The sequence below is a fragment of the Phallusia mammillata genome, chromosome 2 (assembly GCF_965637545.1).
Source record: "Phallusia mammillata chromosome 2, kaPhaMamm4.hap1.1, whole genome shotgun sequence".
Lineage (NCBI taxonomy): Eukaryota > Metazoa > Chordata > Ascidiacea > Phlebobranchia > Ascidiidae > Phallusia > Phallusia mammillata.
The window spans coordinates 12,593,556-12,612,434 of record NC_137253.1 but is presented as its reverse complement, the minus strand read 5'-3'; the positions used below and the strand labels follow the sequence as shown (position 1 = coordinate 12,612,434).

Sequence of the window (18,879 nt, the reverse complement as noted above, 5' to 3'; positions counted from 1 at the left end):
GGGTTTTGTATTCTCATTTTCGGGCCTGTCAGCACCTATGATTCAGTATAGGATTCAAACCCACTACAGCAGCTTACCCGAATTAAGTCAAACTACGTAAACCAAGGCGTACCGAAGCTTCTGATTTTTTCAGGATACGGGGTTCGGGGAGAAAATTCTAATGTACGAAAAGTTCGACTCTACGGCCGTACTTGAAAGGCCACGCTCAAATCATTGCATGGGGCTATTATTGAAATCAAATACCTACTGTCAATTCATAAGCAGGACATACGTTTTTGGGAGGTTCGAAATTTATTTACCCAAACAAATTTAATTGTCCAAAGCAGATTGACCGCGATTTTTCTTCTTAAACTTCTTTTTCGGAGCGGAATCCCCGCCTTCATTTTTGCGCTTGGCCTGCGTCTGTCTCTTGGCAAGTTTCTTTTCCTTGCGAATCCGACGCTTTAGTTCACGACGACTTTCTTTCTTTTCGCCGGATTCCTCTGTAGCGTCCTCTCCTGGCAAACACACCGTTAGTACATGCCCTGCCAGGTCGGGTCACGGTTATCATTATTCATTCTATAGTACCGAATAATATTACATGCTATCACATAATAACGTAATCTTAACATATGGAATACTTTAATGAAAAATTATAATTTTTGTTGAATAAAAATGCTTACAATCAGGTCTTATGTACCACCCAGGTTTCTATACCCTTAAGCGGTGTTATATGGTTTTTAGTTACACAAAAAATGCAAGTTGACGTCTTTTAAAATAGCGTCATATATCTTCACAATATACCAAGGCGATAGCTCGGCACATGGAGTTTTTGTAGGTTTGCCAAAAATATGCATATTTACCATTCTCCTTAGCCTGCTTAGCTTTTTCCTCTTTCCGTTTTCGTTTTTCATTTCTCTGCTCCGTCTTGTCAACTTTAGGTCGACTGTAATAAATATACAAATTTACTGCTATGTTCATGTTATCCGCCAGTGCCAATAATTACAAATACGTACCACGAAAAAAATTAACCTAAGAAATGATTTCTAAACTGATGGTGAAAAATAAATTTGTTGCTTACGTTTGTCCTAAAAGTGTTGCTACTCTCCAGGAAAGATTGGTAAGGTTTTGAGATCGTTGTATTTCGGGCATTTCCAGAAGATTTTTGAGGACTTGAATAGTTGAAGCCCAATCGTAATCGCTTTGTTGTTCCTTCAAAGATTTGGATGCGTGGAACAACAATCTAACAAAAAAATGTCATTCAAAGTGAACACTTTGTTTCTGTAAGAGTGCATAGACTGAGGTTTGTTTGTCTTCAAGGAGCAGTTACCAAGTGACTTCGTTGTTATCACTACACTAATATTTGTACATAAAATAAAACAAATAAAACGGCTTTGGTTTTTATAATGACTGTCTACCCGTTAATTACACTTTGGGGAAATAATTGGGGGTAAGTCTAATGTCTGTCATATATATACTGTCAGCGCTGTAGCTCATTGATTCTATCTTCTTTGGTGGTTGCATTGTAAACAGGTTTGCCATGCCAGTCTTGTTTCTAAGAAATATCCTTATTTTGCGTTCTGATTTTGTCCTTAGTTTCACCAAAGTTATTTTTTTTGCCCTAGATTTTCGCCCCTGTGATTTGTAACATAATATAAAACACAGTTTTATTTACTGAACACAAATGCCACTAATTGGCACAGTAACTTGCTATAGAAGTGCGTACGACTAGTCTTTACCCATACCTCGATTTAATAAAATTTCGTCGTAACCGTTTAAACCACATGATTTCATAAGCCTTAAGTACATAATTTTAATGTATCCAACCTACCTGAGCAGCTCGCTGACGTAATTGGTCTTGACGTTACGTGCGTTGGAGATTATATTTTCCAGCACTTTGCAAGTTGTGACGAGTAGTTTTTCCGAATGTGTCTTGGCGTGTTGGCTTGATATGGAGCACGTGATCAACGACATTAACAACTGGCAAGCTTGTGTCTAAAATAAAAAATAATTTGCCGAGATCTTCATTAGATTTCGCACTTGCAGATTGCAAAAGTCATCTTTTTATTTTGTGCTGTTTCAAGGCAGTTCATGTTTTACCCTTACATGACAAACAGTTCCACGCTTTTGAGCACCATATGTACCAATTGGCTGAGAAAATATATACAATGATAACCAAAAAAAGCGCTTTGCCTTAGAGATAGACGAAAAATAAAAGCTGTGGGTTTCTCGCAGTGGTGTTAAACAAACGTTCCCTACCCCATAATGGGTTCAAAGCCTTGTGTTTGTGCTGACCACTAGCACAAACCACTTAACTGTATAGGGTCATTTTAGCCACATTAAAATATGTTTCATCCAACAAACCATACACAATCACAACCCAGATGGCTACAATACCTTGCGAAAAACGAGCACACCGTTTTTGATATGTCGGATGAGAGGTTCGACAAGTCCCTTCGCCAGTAGCGGGTATCTGCTGACGTAATCCTGCAGCACACACAAGTGTAGGTGACTCTCACGCTTCGTCATAAAATTTTCCAGTGCGCTCGCGTATGCTGACGTCACACGACCTGTGTCCGCGGCCCCGGTCTGGCATCTAGAGAATACAGTTACATTCAAGAATAGTTTTGTTAGTTTATTAGGAATAGCCGAAAATGGGTTGGTTTCGAGCATTTTGTGAACGGACAAACATTTAGGAAAACCCAAGCGTGAACCACATGTTCAGATCAGAATTTTGTCTTGTTATAACGCTCTATTGTTATGGCGTAAATTTAAGTTTTTCTCTCAAGACGCATCACTTAATTTTACACAGATATTTGCAGTAACCAAATATACAGAGAAGGGTGTGCATCCGTTATTTGCTGATAAAACTGTTTTAATATTTTTTTAAAATACAAAACAACAAACGAGCCAAATTATTAACTGTTACTGCTTTTTTCAAACCGAAACAACAATTTCGATACGCAAGTACACCTTTTCCACGGGTGCTGCATTATTAACGCGACGCGTAATTATAGTATCAAGCCCAGCAACACATACCCTTCTTCTGGCGCAGGGTTCCCGCACAGAACACGGAGTAGAAACATACACGTGTGGGAGCAGAGCTGGGCAAGGAAAAGGCCTCCCGATGTACGCTGGCACTTCTGCAGAATCTGTTCAATGTCCTCATGACAGGCGGCAATTTCCTCTGTGTTAAGTGAGTGAGTGTAGCCCTTCATTTTACACAGCTTCATTCTAAAGAGAAAGTGTGTTGAGATTAGAGGTTTGGTTGCGCAGATTAGTAAAAAAGGTGAGGCACGTACGTTCACAATTTCTAGTTTAAAAACAAAACTGCCAAAGAGCGTATACAGGTGTATTAATAATGACAATAGCAATTGTTCAACAGTCTGTTAAGAGTTTATTTGTAACATCCAAGCGCTCGGGCAGTTTTCGTTTTTGATCAACTGTACAAGTCCATGTGCATGTTTAGCTTGTTTTTCGGACCATTAATACTCTTTAGTAAGACTTTTATTCATTAGTTAAAATTTTACTTATTCTCCAGCTGAGACCCTTGAGTAGTATAGATAAATTTGCTATATTTTGGAAAATTATCTAAATGACAGCCGTGTGTGTACATTGTACTCTAATGCAAAATCTTGTTGGACTTAAAGAATTGATTTACTCCTTCCCAGGTGCAACATTTATTGTTTGTAATGGTCACAACCCGAAACTATTCAAACATACGTCGACATATCTGCATATTTTATCCCCTTATTGATCAAGTTTCATATAGATTAAAAGCAAAAAAGTATTCTTTTGGAGAATAAGGCAACAAAAACCATTATACGAAATGGTTTGTTGGCTGCCAACAAACAAAAGTTAAATTTGATCACAGTCTTTGGAAACCAAGGAACGATTAATTAACAGCAGTAACTGTTGTTAAACGACATGTGTAGTCGTGAATCCATGTTTAAATGCCTAAACGTCACGGCAACGTCTTTTATGTCCATAATGTCAACTCGTAAACTCGTAATATAAGGTATAGACGCGAGATCGATTTTTATTTTGTTGTTAGCACCAAGCTTATGTGTTTTCTGTATGCCAAGCGGGAAACAGCGAAAGAATAGATAAAAGGTATTGTTCAAAAGGTTATGTTATGTTTCTGCTTTCCGGTAAACTTTACATCTTCAAGAGACAGATGGGAAAATGGTTAAAACAGTCTTGCAACGTATGAAGCCTTTGTAAGTAGCCAGGGCGTGTTTCCACGTGGTGACATTTGAACAATGAACCACAGTACAACAGTGTATGGTAAAGGATCGTGCATCGTAAAAAATATCCCAGATTTCGTTTCTGCATTGTTGCGCTTGAAATGTTATTAGCATTTAAGATACAAACATAACCGCTTGTTCAGTAAACAGTTCTGCACGCGCAATGATGGTTTTCCAATTGAGTGCACACTTACAGTTCAATCATAAAATGGTGTCTAAATTATGTTGAAAGATTGTTTGAATTCGCTTTTCAACTTCAAGTCAGTACTGGGTTAGTCATACAAAACACGTTTTTGCGACTTTAGAGGAAAAATGAGAAAATACTTCCTTTATACAAAAAATTAATAGGATTGTAAAAATATATATTCCCGTAAAAATAGGTATAAAGTGATATTATTTGAAACAGTATAAAGCCAATCGTTGGATGTTAAAACTCAGCTGTGGGTAAAATAAACATCTCGCATTTCAGGAACCGATAAAAAAATCTGACCGTTTCGTATCCAGGTTGTGTACACAGTGAATGACCACTTTAAGCATTCCATAAATGGCACAAACAAAAGGTATTAGCAAATGGGCATGCTCGTTGTTAAACGCAACGCATTCCGGGGCTGATACGGCGCTTAGTGGGGCGTTTAATCAGCTAATGAAAGTATAAGCATGTAATCTTATGTTCCATGGCAATGGCGGGATGTAATCACTGTTAGGTGATGGATGGACGACCGGGTTTGTTTGGGCAGTAGAGAAGGCAAGGGAAAGGGCTTTCGAGGGAGAAAAGAAGAGTTACAAGGCTGGCAGGGGTGCGGGTCACGGTCTGTGCAACACATTACACGGCTTTTGTGCTGTGCGCCAATTAACCCAGTTGGGCGCGTTGTAAAAGCCGCGGGCCATGGGCCGTGTTGATTTTGCCGAGGGCCTTAAGACATTACCAAACACTACAAGGCCGATATGTGAGACCAGCAGCGGGCAGTCTGGGTCCAATATAGCGGGCTATATATACATTTAGGAGCAACAGGCGAGGCAAAACAGAACTCTCTGGAACGCTGCGGGAATGAGTGAAATTGGTTTGATGTGAACTGAGGCCCTACAAACAATTAGGGAATGTTAGGCTGGAGATTTTTGACCGAGGTTAGAATTTGCTTGGATTTAACTAACAATGGACATGTAATGCCGAAATAAGTATTCGCTAAAGGTTACAGAAAGACGAAAAGGCGTTTTACCGTTCGCATATGTTTTACAGTACAGTGATCGTCGGCGCGGTTGATACGATGGTGAGGCTGCAAGCCTGCAATTTCTTTGTGTTGGTTTTTCGCTGCTAAATATATGCTATAAATATGGAAGTGAAGCGGGCTCGTGTTAATAAAAGACTTCAGAATACGCCCAAAAACTTATAAATTTAGACGAAATTCAGTGCAAACGTATCTTTCACCCACAGAGCGTGGTTTTAAATGCCAATCGTTTAGCGTTTGTGTCCCGCACGACAGACGTAGATTTACTTTTTGTGTTGTTTATGCAAGGGGTGTGCAATATAGAAACATGAAATGACAACCAGCGCACCATGTTTAAGTTGTGGTGTTTCACCGATAAAGAGAAAGAACTTGAGAATTATCTGCAACTTCAGGATGAGAAGAGAGTCCGCCAGCTCTTGAGCAAAGGTAAGTGCGGTTGGTGTTGATTTTATGTCACAAGTGCTTGGAGTGCTTAGGGCAACGATTTTGCGGTCTTTGGTGTTCAAAGGTGCTTTTAGTACCACAGGTGTGCAAGATATTACTTTAATTGTTAACTGTGGTATTTGGAATTTGAAATTATTATGAGACACATATTGCTTTTGAATGCAGTTTCTTTTTTCTGTCTAACGCTGGTTTATTCCAAGCGTTTCGTAAAGAAATAGTGCTTTAAACTTGTTCAAATTTAGCCACATGTTAGTTAGTTATCCAAAGTTAATCTCAAAAGTTTAACCACGGATGACCGAGCGGTTCCCCCACAAGCTCATAAAACGTAAACTTTTAGTCTCGGATACCACTCCCCTTCATTTGGTTTGTTTCTCTCGTAAGTTAAATCGGAATCTTCATTGATCTACTTGGCAAGAAACATTTTCATCTTACAATTTAATAACTTCTTCATCTACTCTGTTTGAGGGCAAAATTAAGAATTAACTGCTGTATGCGGTCATCCATACAGTGTTTTCTGGACTACGAAATTATATCTACTAATTTTTGTTTGACATGTTTTGTCCGAATAAAGCGTAGCATTGGCGACAACAACGCGACGATGCAGTGACCATTTTTATGAAAAAATAATAATAAACACGAAAAAAGCGATTAGCATTCTATTAGCGCCTTGGCAGTTCACATGTTCGTACCATAATTACATGAATTGTTTTTGTTGGTCAGGGGCGAATCCGAACGAGTACAGCGAGAATTCAAAGTGTTCCTTTCTCAGTATGGCGATCACACAACGCAACGAAACTCTGGTCAGTAACCAAACCATGACTAATTTGCAGGGTTGGATGTGAGTAGCCTTAAATGGTGTATGCGAGATACCGTTCATAAAAAATCTTACAAAAAAAAGGTTATTTGAACGATAGAACCTAAAAGTCAAATTTAGTTTAACACGTAACACTTTCAGCAATTATTTTGTTTGAACTTGGGTTTTAATCAATAGTTCTCGGAAGTACACCTCTGAAGTCTAAATGATGTAAAAATCGGTGATAGTTTATGGTGCCATAAACAAACCCAAAAGCCAAACCAAGGTATTTAAATAGTGACCAAAAGCACCCTCAACCAAACACATAAAAACACAGAGTTAAACTAATTGTAGGCATATAAACAAACCCAGACAATTCTGTGGACAGGTTCGCATGATGTTAAAAGCTGGAGCGTCGACCAATCAGACGACATGGCCCTCACACGATACCAAATCACAACACGACGAGTATCCCCTACATGTCGCTGTGGTTCAAGGTCACCTTGGAATCGTAAAGGTGGGACAATTTATCAAAATTTTTCTTCAGTAAATATATCCTATTTTAAATCCCGTTTTTTATTTTACGCCAAGGCTTTGTTGGAACATGGTGCAAACGTCGACATCGGGCAGGATAGTAAACTAGGAACGCCTCTTCACCTTGCAACGAAACAAGGCCACAAAGACGTAAGAAAATTGCAAACTATTCCTGACCAATATTAAGACAACAACGCACGCCATACTGACAACCTAAAAACATATTGGTCTTAACCTGTGTGGCATTTTGTTTGATCAGTTTGGCTAGAAACACAATGCGTTGCTTTGCCTCAGAGTTTAACATTGTGGCAATTGCTGTACTCCCAGGCTTTTGAAGTAGATACGGGGCACTTCAGTTGTTGGTAAAAGTTTTCAACGCTCTTTTAAACAATTAAATGCATTTTATTTTATCTTCAAGGTCACATCCTGGCTTCTAATCAGTGGGGCCGACATCATCGCCATCGACAGACTACTGGATACGCCTTTGCACAAAGCGGCCGCATATGGATACACCTCAGTCATAAGCGTTTTGCTCAACAAAGGCGCCCCAGTGAACGCTCGCAATTACTGCCTATCCACACCACTGCACCACGCAGCTAGGGAAGGTGCAATCGGTGCAGTAAAGATGTTACTTGAACGCGGTGCTGATCCCACGTTAAGGGACAGCACGGACAGAACCCCACTCAATATCGCCTCTGGTGACGAGATTAGGGACTTATTGAGCGGTTGCCATGCAAAAATTGAGCTTCAAGAGCGCGGTATTGGCTTGGAAGTCGCCAATACAACTTTGTTGACCAATTTGAATAATGAGCAAATCAATAATGAGCATTCAAACGAAAGACTTAAAATCGAAGAAAATGTACCGAATGACAACACCAAGTCTGCCATTAAGAAAAACGGGACACTTCCGGTGAAAGATGACCAATTGGAGGAAAACTCCAATACAACGTATAAGAAACGATCTTTAAGACGAACGAAGCCTTTAGACACAGAACAAACTAGCCTGGGCACAATAACTGAGCTTCCAAGTTCATTGGTGAACTCAGGTAACCTCCAAACAGAGGAGAAGCCCAGGATACGATACACCCCGAATGGATACAGAAAAAAGCAAGGCACCTCCCCTGATAAGTGGAAAAGTCCGCAGAGAACAGAAGAGGTTGGAATTGAGGATGTTCCGCAATATTGGGAGGACAGAAGAGGGAGATCCCTGCATCAGCCGAGAGTAAGAAGAAGGACTTCTCGTGGTTGTCATCCGATATGTCGGACACAGAGCGATTCGTCGCATCGACAAAGTGTGCAATAAAATGACCAATTAAAATGCTGTACCGTACGTTTCTTATGTGTACATTTTTGCCAAGCTGCCATATACTGTACTGTATGGGAAAATATACTTCCAGATTTTAATACTTGTAAACGCTGTGTGATGAGAAATGAATATCAGCTGTCATTAAAACAATGCAGTTTTTACAGTACACGATTATGTGTTGGTGAAATTTCTCTAAAGATATAAATGATGTGTGGTTTAAATATATTTTATGATAAGCAATAACATAATGCAAACAAGTTTTGACTGGTACAGAGGGATTTTAAACTTTTAAAGTACTATGGGTGGGGCGACAAACCTGTGACATGACATTGGATAAATCGGCGTGCGACTACTTTTTGTTCTTTCAAACGGAAGAAAACTCAAAGGTTGCAAAGGGTGTGTATAAAACAATCCAAGCATCGTAAATCAAAAAACACCAGGCGTTTTGAAGGCGTGATACTGAACCAAGCCAATTACTGAACCCTAAGCATTCCCACGTGACAAGGCATAGAAAAATCTAATTTTTGGTGCATAGGGATCTCTTTGATAAATCTGGTGCACTATGATTGATCCGTGTCGTGAGGACTTGCATGTATGAACACTTTAGATCTGATAAGTTTATGTTCATCTTAACTTAAGCATCGTAACCTTACATTTGCTTGATGTTTTGTCACTATAGAAGAGTTTGGTGGAGCATTTAGCAATGAAACTGTCCAAGCTCAGTTTTATGTACGTAAGTATTACCTATAAACTTATGTAAAAACATCCCGAAAAGCTAAAAAAGCATCCTGGCCTGTACATGTAACACACCAGCTTAACTTTAAAACAAACCAAAAACAAAACATTCCTACCTCAGAATAACGGTCGCGCGTTCGGCGAGGGCGGACTTATCAGGATCACGTGATGCAAGGTCCACAACCTCCAGCAGGGGGCGCGCGAGATCAAGCACCATCGGGTTTGTGGCGTGATGTCGGGTTATGAAGGATTCGATAAGGTCGAGACATCGCAGTTGGAAATGTGTAACGTGCATTTTGTTGTTCTTTTTCTGCGCCTTCTTTGATTGCTGTGAATATTGTACGGTTATATTTTAAGTTTGTATGATCATCAAATATAGTTTTTCATTTAAGTTGAGATAACGTTTTTGAAGGTATCGTACCAAAGTAACATTTTTTTACTTGTCACAAATTATTAGCTAAATACCAAATAAACCAAGGTTGTATTACAACAAAATTTTCGATTTCGCTTTCCAGCTGTTATTTTTACTTTTAAATCATAATAAAGCCAAAATAGCATACAAGATCATTTTAACACTTTTTTGATAATTCAGGTAAACATGCGTAAAAATGTTTGGCACGTTTTTAGGAGTTTTTCATACAAAAAGGCATTAATACATTTTTGCCACTATTTCTTACGTTTCTTTCTTTAAATATGTTGGACAACATGGGATCAATCCTCATCATTGCGTCATCGCTCATATCATCGTCACTGTCTGATTCATCTTCCTCATTATTTTCATTGTCATCACTCTCCTAAACAACAGTTATCTGACTTTAATGAAAAAAATCTTTTCGAAGTTATAATATGCGCCAGGTCACAGTGCAGTCAAAGAAACCGTTTTTTTTTGTATTTTTCTAAATAGGCATTGTGCCTTTAATAAACTTGTGTTCAAGAATTCTCTATTTGACTGGACGCAGTCCATTTTGTTCACGAAATTGTCTAGCATGTTTATAAAGATGTTCGAGCCAGAGTTGTAAGTCCGGCCGGGTTCCGGCTTAGGTTTCTTCAAAAAACGGGACTGATTCGGACCCGTCTTTGTCTGAATGTTTTAAATAAATTTAACCAGCTAAGTAGCTAGTTGCTGGACCTGGCCTAATTTCAAACAGCCCTAAAACGCCTTATTCAAGACCCATTGCCTATTATTGTCTAATGTGTTTGTTGTATTGGTCTTTCCTGGTGCCTCGTAGGCCTGTCAATCAAACTTTCAGGCCTAAACGGGCTTCTTAAAAACGAATCGGGTCCGGTCTCAAGCTTGTGCTTTCGGGTTCGGGCTTCAATTTCAGGCCCGTTTACAACTCTCGTTCAAGCTATGAACGAAGTTAATAACAGGTTTTAATACCACACTTTCAAACTATTGCACTACGCAGACGGGATGACCGGACCCGTTATGCAGCTTTGAAGGCATCAACAGCACCAGAACAGAACGCTTATATTAAACTAGTAAGTGATAATCTTGCTTTGATCCCATACATTATCGGACGGTGCAGCCGCGTTTCCCAAAGCTTCTTTGATCTTCCTCCGAAACTCCGCATCCACGTCCTCCTCAACTTCTTCGATTTCTTCTTCATCACTCTCATCCTCACTTGTTTCCATTTCTTCATCTACAAAGAAATATGTTAAGACCAGAAAAACAGCTGAACGCTTTACGTTCACAATCAGTCCGCCGTTTAGTGTCCAGTTTTAAGTCCGTTGAGTAATTTTTTTTTCGATTTTATGACTTGGTGGCAACTTAGGTTAACCCATTGGGTTCCACTTGCTTGGAGAAATGGTGCTTAAGCGTCTTTCTCGGGGAAGCAGAAGTGGCTGAAACGGAATTAGGACTCACAACCTTGTTCAACTAATCAATTGAGGCAATTTTGCCAACAAATGACAAATTAGGTCAAAGTTTTTTGCAAAACCCTATATATTTACATGTATCCTCTAATATACCTTCCTGTTGTTCTGTGTTGTCATCTTCATTGGTGTCATCCTCATCACCATCTTCATCTTTGTTCTTCATCAGTTCAGCATCTTTCATGATTAGAACCTACCCACAAAATGACAATAAAGAAGCAAATGACTCAATAAACATGAAATTGTTGAAATCGAGATATATATTTTGCCTGTACAGTCATACATCAGTTTCTAAAAACTGCAAATAACAAAGGTTAGAAATCATGGACATTAGCATGCTCACTACTAGCGGGACAGATCCTGTGCATAGCATTTATATAAACACGAAATGATTTTTTCTGATCCACCAATAAAGTTTTTTTTTGTCCTCATACAAGCACCAATGAAATGTTAAAACATATTTCTATTCCCTTTTAAATTTCTGTACTTTACAGCATACAAATTTTACTTGCCATAAACCTGCACCACAAGATACATTGTCAGATAGGTGTAAAACAGCTTAAAAATGTTCAATTTTGATACTTAAATGACATACATTTTCATACAACTAAGGTACTTTTATCAAACACCGAGTAAAATTGCAGTTAAAGTAATACTTACATCAGTGATAAGATTTAATGCTTTTTTTGTCATATGTGTTGAAATCAGTTTGAAAACTTGATCAGCTACAACTCTGACACTGTGAGATCCTTGTGACAACATGCTAAGCAAGATTTCCACAATGACCTACAAACAAACAGCACATTGTTAGATTAATGTTTTATTACATTAAGCCTACTCATATTTTTTCTGTCTGCCAAGATAATTAATCAAAGGCTATGTGCAATTGCTTTACTCACTTCTTGGACTAAAAAAACTTCAGTGATGTTGCAAACATATTGAAACCTATTAAACACTAGAAAAATTTTTTAGAAACAAATTTACACAATGAAATACATTTTTTCGAAAATAGGTTTACACTGAAAAGCAAGGGGAAAATCAAAATAAGCCAAGCACACTAAACACAAGGTTACACCTTTTTAAACAAATTAAACAAACTTCTGAGACGTTTTTACCTCAACCCAATGAGGGCCATTATCTTCAGACATTTTCAGCTTTTTTCTTTCTTTACTGAACCTCTCAGCCACAATTACACGGAGATCAGAAATGACATCAACTGCTGACTTTTGCACTTCACCGTCCGGTGATAGAAGTTGAATGCTAACGTGAAGTAACAATAATTGCATCGCAGTGGCTTCCGATACTTTTCCACCTTTCGAATCTGGAAATTTAAATAATCCTAAGAGGTAAACTTTTGCAGCAAAACAATCACAGGTGGAAAGTAATACAAGAATTTAAAAAAAAAAAAAAATTAAAAAGTAGTAAAACATCAGTCACCTTTTTTCAATTTGGTCATTTTCTTAATAAAGTTCATTGTTTCGTTCCACGCATCTGTGGTGCTTTTATCCATATCACACAAAACAGATAAGCCTTCTTCTTGCATGAGTTTGTTGGCATATTCAACAATCATACTAAGCCAGAATTCCCCACTCAACATCAAACCTGGGATTTTTTTGGATGCACCCTGTAGCCAACAAAATAAATTGCTTTGATTTTATTTTATTCTTGTATAAAACCTAAAATTCTATTGAATGTGCAAACAAAAGAGAAACAGCTTTGAGATGTTTATGTGTGACCACAACTTGGAAAACAATTTCTTTACAACGAGTCATATATTTTTAGAAATGGAAAAAAATAATGAAAAAAATCAAATAGACAAAACATATTTCAAAATGGTAACAAAACAGAGTTCTCACTAAATTAAATTAAACAAATATCAAAACCACTACAGCTGTAAGGGTTGATATTATAACACCATGTACATTACTTACATCTTCCTTTGAATTAATTGGCAGCATGTTGTTTAACCAAGTGATGACAGAGGCAGAGGACTGACGCACTCTTCTTTGTGTCGCTTCGGATAAATCTGTAAAATGCTCATCCACCATTTGCACTTCTTCCACCTTTGAGGTATTTACTTCTTTGTCAACTGAGAAGAATCAGATTAAAAGTTTATTTGCTGCAAGTTTTCTCTGCTACCAACTACCAAGTAGTCTTATTGTTGTTTTAAAGTTGTGGGGGTTGTAAATATTATGTTGGTTATGTTGCGGAAGTGGTTTTAAGGTTGTCCAACAATATGTCATGCTTTAAAAATGTCTGTAACAATCTACGTCAGTGAATGAAGTCACTAACAACCCAAAATCAGAATATTTAAGTAAACTTGAATAGGACTGAAAACGTGACAACTCACAATAGGAAAAACCTATAAGTATCAAGTTAACAAACTTAGCAACATAATGTAACAAACAAAGAAAGCAGCAGGCAGCAAGTCAACACAGAAAAATAACTGATATGTAAATGATGTATGATCATCACCAAGTATCCAAGTGTGTCATTACACTCCCACATTTTTTCAAAAAATTTTGAATAACATTTAAATCTACCTTGAAAGTATCCATGAAGGAACAAAAATTTTATGATACCAGTTATCCACTGTTCATTTCTGGGAAGATGCACCATTCGCACCAGATGTGCAAGCTGAGAACTGCTCCATCTAAAAACAATAGTCAAAACCATAAACCATACACTTATATAAGCTTTTTTATCTATTATGCAGCTGTAAACTTCGCAAGGGCTACATAGGTAAATATGGATCTAACTAACTTTAATGAAAGCTTAATTGTAATCATCCATCAAGTAGTTGTGGTAATAAAATAATGAACAAAAATACTGACGTTCTAGCAACATCCAAGTTAATTTCCTTGATACCAACATCGCCGACAGTTCCAACCAGAAAAAGTTTCTTCAACCATTTAATATACTTCAGTAAAGCTGGAAGTTTGAGGTGACCAACTACTGTGCTGACAACACTAGCATGTGTTATCCCATCAAGATGAATACCACCAGGACTGTAAAAATAGTTCATTCACAAAAAATTGAAACAGTATTTATCAGTAAGTAGCGAAAAAACATTTGTAAAAAATCTATCATACTTTTGCCAGCAAAAAGGCGATTGTGTAACACAGGGGTAAAGTTTAATGAGTTCATAGGCAAGAGATCCTCAAGAACATTTGTTTTATCAACTGTGTCATTAAACTTGCAACATTTATGTTTCCAAGCCCATTTTTTACGCTTCATCGGTCCGTATATATTTTTATTGTCTTGTTCCTGGCTATTATCACTCTAATCACAGAAGTACTTACTGCACATTTCACATATCGAACTTCAGTCATAACCCAAAAGATCTCAGCTTATTAACACCAGTTAAAACAAATAAACTCAATGACACCTATGTTTTCCTTGTTTGGCAGCATTATTAAAAGTTAATTTACCTTTTCCAGAGTTGAAAGAGAAATTTATATTGCACATCAGGAGAGACATCAGACATTTTTTCACTTAGTTCCTTTGGCAGTTGTTCTTTACAATAACGATGTAGGTGATGGTCTTTATTCATCAACGCATGGTACAAATTCATTAGGAGGTCCTTGTTCCAGACCAACAATAGCTAAAAGAAATATAGAAAAATGTCACGAAAAAACACTAATAATTAAATTAAAGTGGTTATTTATGTTAAATAGAGACAAACGTGTTTTTCATGTCTTCATGTTTACAATCTGAGATCATTCTGTACAAATGTGAAGTAGCGAATCACCCTTTTTGACATTTGTAAAAATATAGAAACACAAATTTTTCAGGGAAATATAATTCAATCTGTTCAATTTTAAAGCATCACCAAGACATGCGATTTTGTACCAATGCAACACTTGAAAATCACACCCCTATTAGAACAAATTATAGTTCACCACCAAAATCTTTTAAAAGTGCATTTTATGATAAGAATCAGACTTTTTTTAAATGGAAAGAACATGTAAAAGCATCAAGCCAATAAATGATAAGATAGGTCGCACACCATCAGGTCCCATCAGAGCAGCTGGTCACAAAGGAATTTGCTTTTCACTTACTGTTTCCTCATTTAGCAATGGCAATGAAAAACAGGCCAGTTTAACTGCAAGGCACTTTCGCTCTGGAGAAGATGTCAGCAAAGTTGATGATAGACTTTCACTCCAGAAATTTCCAAGAACATCTGACCCTTGTTTGGCAATTGTCACAATAACTTCAAGAGCAAACGGATCGACAACTGGTTGGCACGGAGTTGTTTCAGCCACAATGCGAGCAAGGTGCTTGAAACTATGAGGTCCTGAAAACATATTCAATAGTTAACAAACTTTTATGTCTAAGAGATCAATGCTTTATTATTGTGTAGCAGCACCATGTAGACATCAGGTAAGAGAGTGTTTTCATGTTATTGCTGCAATGTTTTTATGCATACCGATGATTTCTGCTTTCTTTGATTTTGCAGGAGTCCATTTGTTGGTTTTTAGAAATGTTTTGCCACAGGAGTCTGGGTTTGTTTTATGGCAAACAAGCAACAACTGCAACATGTCAGGAGTGCAAGTTTCCCACCCACCAGCGAAACAAGATGATAGAGTAGGCCACATTGCCTTTTCAAATACTTCCTCTGGAACCTGAAATACAAACACGAAAAATGTAAATAAACACAAAGAAGACTGTATAGTGGGAAAATCAGTTACAAAAAGTGGATTACACCTAATTATTAAACAAATTTTAGTTGGATGGTTTTGGATACCTATTTTTTGTATAAATACCTTTCGACAAAGTTCACACAGTCCAGCTACAGCAACTTTGTGCATGTAAGTTTTGATCCTTGACAGTCGGATAAATTCTTTTGTGACATGATGAACAATAACAGCATTCTTGCCACCCTTCTCCAGCAATTTTTCACTTTCAATCAGGGACAGTAGACAAAATACTCTTCCAAACAGGATTTCTCGGTCCTCCTAAGGAATAAGTTGCAGCATTGGTTACTATTATGCCTTCAACACATGTACTTACATGTTATTTTGTGCTTTTACTTTAGTGATGGGATGATACAAGGTTTTGAAGAGAGTACTGATGCCGAGTACCACATGTATACTGTTTACCGAGTACAATTACCATGTACTTAAATATTATGTTATACTTTTATAGTTATATATCACTGGCTAATTTTTCTGCCATGGCCAGAGTACACCGCGCACAGACACATGCAGAAGCATTTAGAAAAAAAAAAGTTGCCCGTATTCTTATTGTGTAAACCGGTCTTCTGTATTGAACATTGGCATCAAAAACTGAGGAAAAATATTTCGATACTGAGTATCGATACCACTAAGCTTTCTTACATGAGTGAATCTAAACATATCATTTTGTGATGTCACGTTTTCGATTGGATAAAGCATAAAATTACATGGCTGCCAAACCGAATCACATTCAAGCTTTGCCTGTGCCGAGCATATCAACCTGTGCCGAGCATATCGACAACCAGAGATCTTCAATACGCTTTGCCTTTTTTCTTTTCGAAAATGAGAGAACGCTTAATATAAAAAGGCTTACTGAAATCATTCGATACCATCAATACTGAGTACTGGGTACTCGTCCCATCACTATTATACTAAATTCCAATCCACAATTTGACATCAAACAAGATTATGGACCTACTCCCAAAGTCATCAAGTCATTAACATTTCTGTTAAGGGATGATTTTTGTGACCCCTTCCAAATTGCTTAGTGGCTTCTTTGGGTGTCATGACCACTAGTTGATTAAGACTAGTGTAAGTGCTTAAAGAAAGCAGTGACAAAGTCAGTAACTTACACTTTTTGTATTGCCAAGTTGAAGTTTTTCTCCCATCAGATCTAGTACATCTTTGGCATCTAATAGGTTTGATGGAACTTGCTTAAGCAATGTTGTCAGTGCAGCTGAAAAGCCAATTCGTGCACATTTTCTGTTTGAACCCAAACCTTGAACAAGTCGGCCAACTGCATATTTCAATTCTGGGCATAACTCTGAAGGATCTTCTGCCTGTTAACCAAGCAAGCATGGGTTACATATAACTCTTAACCATTACCACCGAAAAACAAAATGAGTTTGTTGATTAATGGTTTATTTAGGCCAATTTTTAGAAAAAGCTTAGCAAAATACAAACTTTTAACAATTTCAGGGCCAATACCTGGTCCTGTTTTTCCAGAAGATTTTTAACCAGTTGCTGTATGGCACCAATTCTTTTTGCTTCTTCATTGTCAGCAAGGTCCCAAAAAACTTGCATAAACTTTTCATCTCGCTCAAGCATATTGTTCTGATTTTTCATTGACAGGAGTAGGAATTAGTTTTAATTTTACTCTTTTCTCATTTTGCCAAAACTACAAAATAATTAATTTAAATTTTACTGCTAAGAATGGTAACATTCCAAATTAAACTCAATACAATACCTAAATATTGCTTAACTGTGTGTACATAATGATCAAAAAAACATAAAAACAACACACGCAAAATTGTTATGTCAAGTAGCACATGAGACAAACTTGATTAGTCCTGCCACTTGCATTACAAAACGACAAATAAGTAAAGATGCAACTTCAGCTGCAACACGTTTCTTGTGTTTTCGTTCATAGGGGGATTTTTTTTAATCATGCTGGTTCTTGCGTAATTCGCATAACGGTTCAAGCTAAAAAAGAAATGTAACAAAAAGAGTTTTTCACACATCATGCAAGACAATTAAGAAGAAATTTATGCAACCAAGCAAATTTCGTGCCAGCAAATTTATATTATATTACTATAAGTTTGTCGTCCTCATCACAGATGCAAGAACGTTTAATTTTATACTTGTGAGTTCTATTGCAGATACGGAACTGTTGCTGGTGTAACAATGCAATTGACCATTTACTCAACTAGGTCGCTACGTCTTTTTCATCGTAGCCTACACCAGGCCCATTGAAGGCGTTATGGCGAATCGGCGACAGATTCGGTATAACGCATATTCAATAGGTTTGGCGCACCCTACTATTTGTGTTTAAGTATGTCGTGATCGCTCGTCTGCGTAAACGCTTAATTCAGGGCTAGTATAAATTGATGTTCATATTACATTCTTTTTTATGTATAAAAGTATAGCTGTTGTTTAAACTGATTTACCAGCAACGCGAAAATGTTTCGACCCGGGCGGTTGATGACTTTATAGCTTACTTTACGCTTTATGTCATGTTAAAGTAGGGTAGTAGGACAATAAAAATTCTCTTTTTGAATGTTCTCTTCGGTTTTGTTTACCAACGGTTTTAAATATGTTGTGAATAGATAAAGAATACCTGAACCCATCCTTAAAAACCGCAAAGGCAAAATCTTGTCGTTGGACGCACCATCGTTAAATACGAAGTTGTTTACTTTGTTCGATTCACAACCACTCCGGTTATCGTAAAATTAACTCCCGGACAGCGTGGGTTTTCAAGTTTGTATGTGCTTAACGCTTAGTGGGTGGTAATACTAAAAGACAAATTCCGGCCTGTTAGCATCTTTCAAATTGTGAAGTATTACCCTATATATGTCACAATGCATAAAAAACAGATATTTTTTAAGCTGCATACACTTCTGGTCATTTTCAGTTTTACCGGCAATTTAGAAGTTGTGCAACCCTACGTTTCTTATATATCTTTTACACACAAGGATATCACGTTGCTTGGATCTTTTCAGGGAAGTAAATTCTTCAAATGACCGGTGTAATGTAATCACCGCTTACCTCAATGCCCCCAATAAAT

The 18,879-nt window shown here is 37.5% G+C and overlaps 2 protein-coding genes across 2 annotated transcripts; one reads left to right on the top strand and one right to left on the bottom strand.

Annotated features, from left to right (window-relative positions):
- Positions 1–272: 272 nt before the first annotated feature.
- LOC145215337 (myb-binding protein 1A-like protein) lies at positions 273–17,536 on the bottom strand. Its single transcript, XM_080084023.1, has 22 exons — positions 17,304–17,536; positions 16,949–17,155; positions 15,906–16,097; positions 15,569–15,764; positions 15,201–15,436; positions 14,571–14,743; positions 13,974–14,147; positions 13,683–13,792; positions 13,071–13,228; positions 12,577–12,763; positions 12,255–12,460; positions 11,800–11,925; positions 11,236–11,332; positions 10,777–10,907; positions 9,942–10,058; positions 9,381–9,592; positions 3,019–3,213; positions 2,377–2,575; positions 1,811–1,974; positions 1,061–1,222; positions 843–925; positions 273–497 (listed from the first exon to the last, which is right to left on the bottom strand). The coding sequence occupies exons 1-22, from the start codon at positions 17,439–17,441 to the stop codon at positions 310–312; spliced, it is 3,651 nt and encodes a 1,216-aa protein (XP_079940149.1). The 5' UTR covers positions 17,442–17,536; the 3' UTR covers positions 273–309.
- Positions 5,228–8,637, top strand: LOC145215340 (uncharacterized). Its single transcript, XM_080084026.1, has 5 exons — positions 5,228–5,878; positions 6,617–6,696; positions 7,078–7,206; positions 7,281–7,373; positions 7,642–8,637. Exons 1-5 carry the CDS (start codon positions 5,782–5,784, stop codon positions 8,524–8,526), a joined length of 1,284 nt encoding a protein of 427 aa, XP_079940152.1. The 5' UTR covers positions 5,228–5,781; the 3' UTR covers positions 8,527–8,637.
- Positions 17,537–18,879: the final 1,343 nt, after the last annotated feature.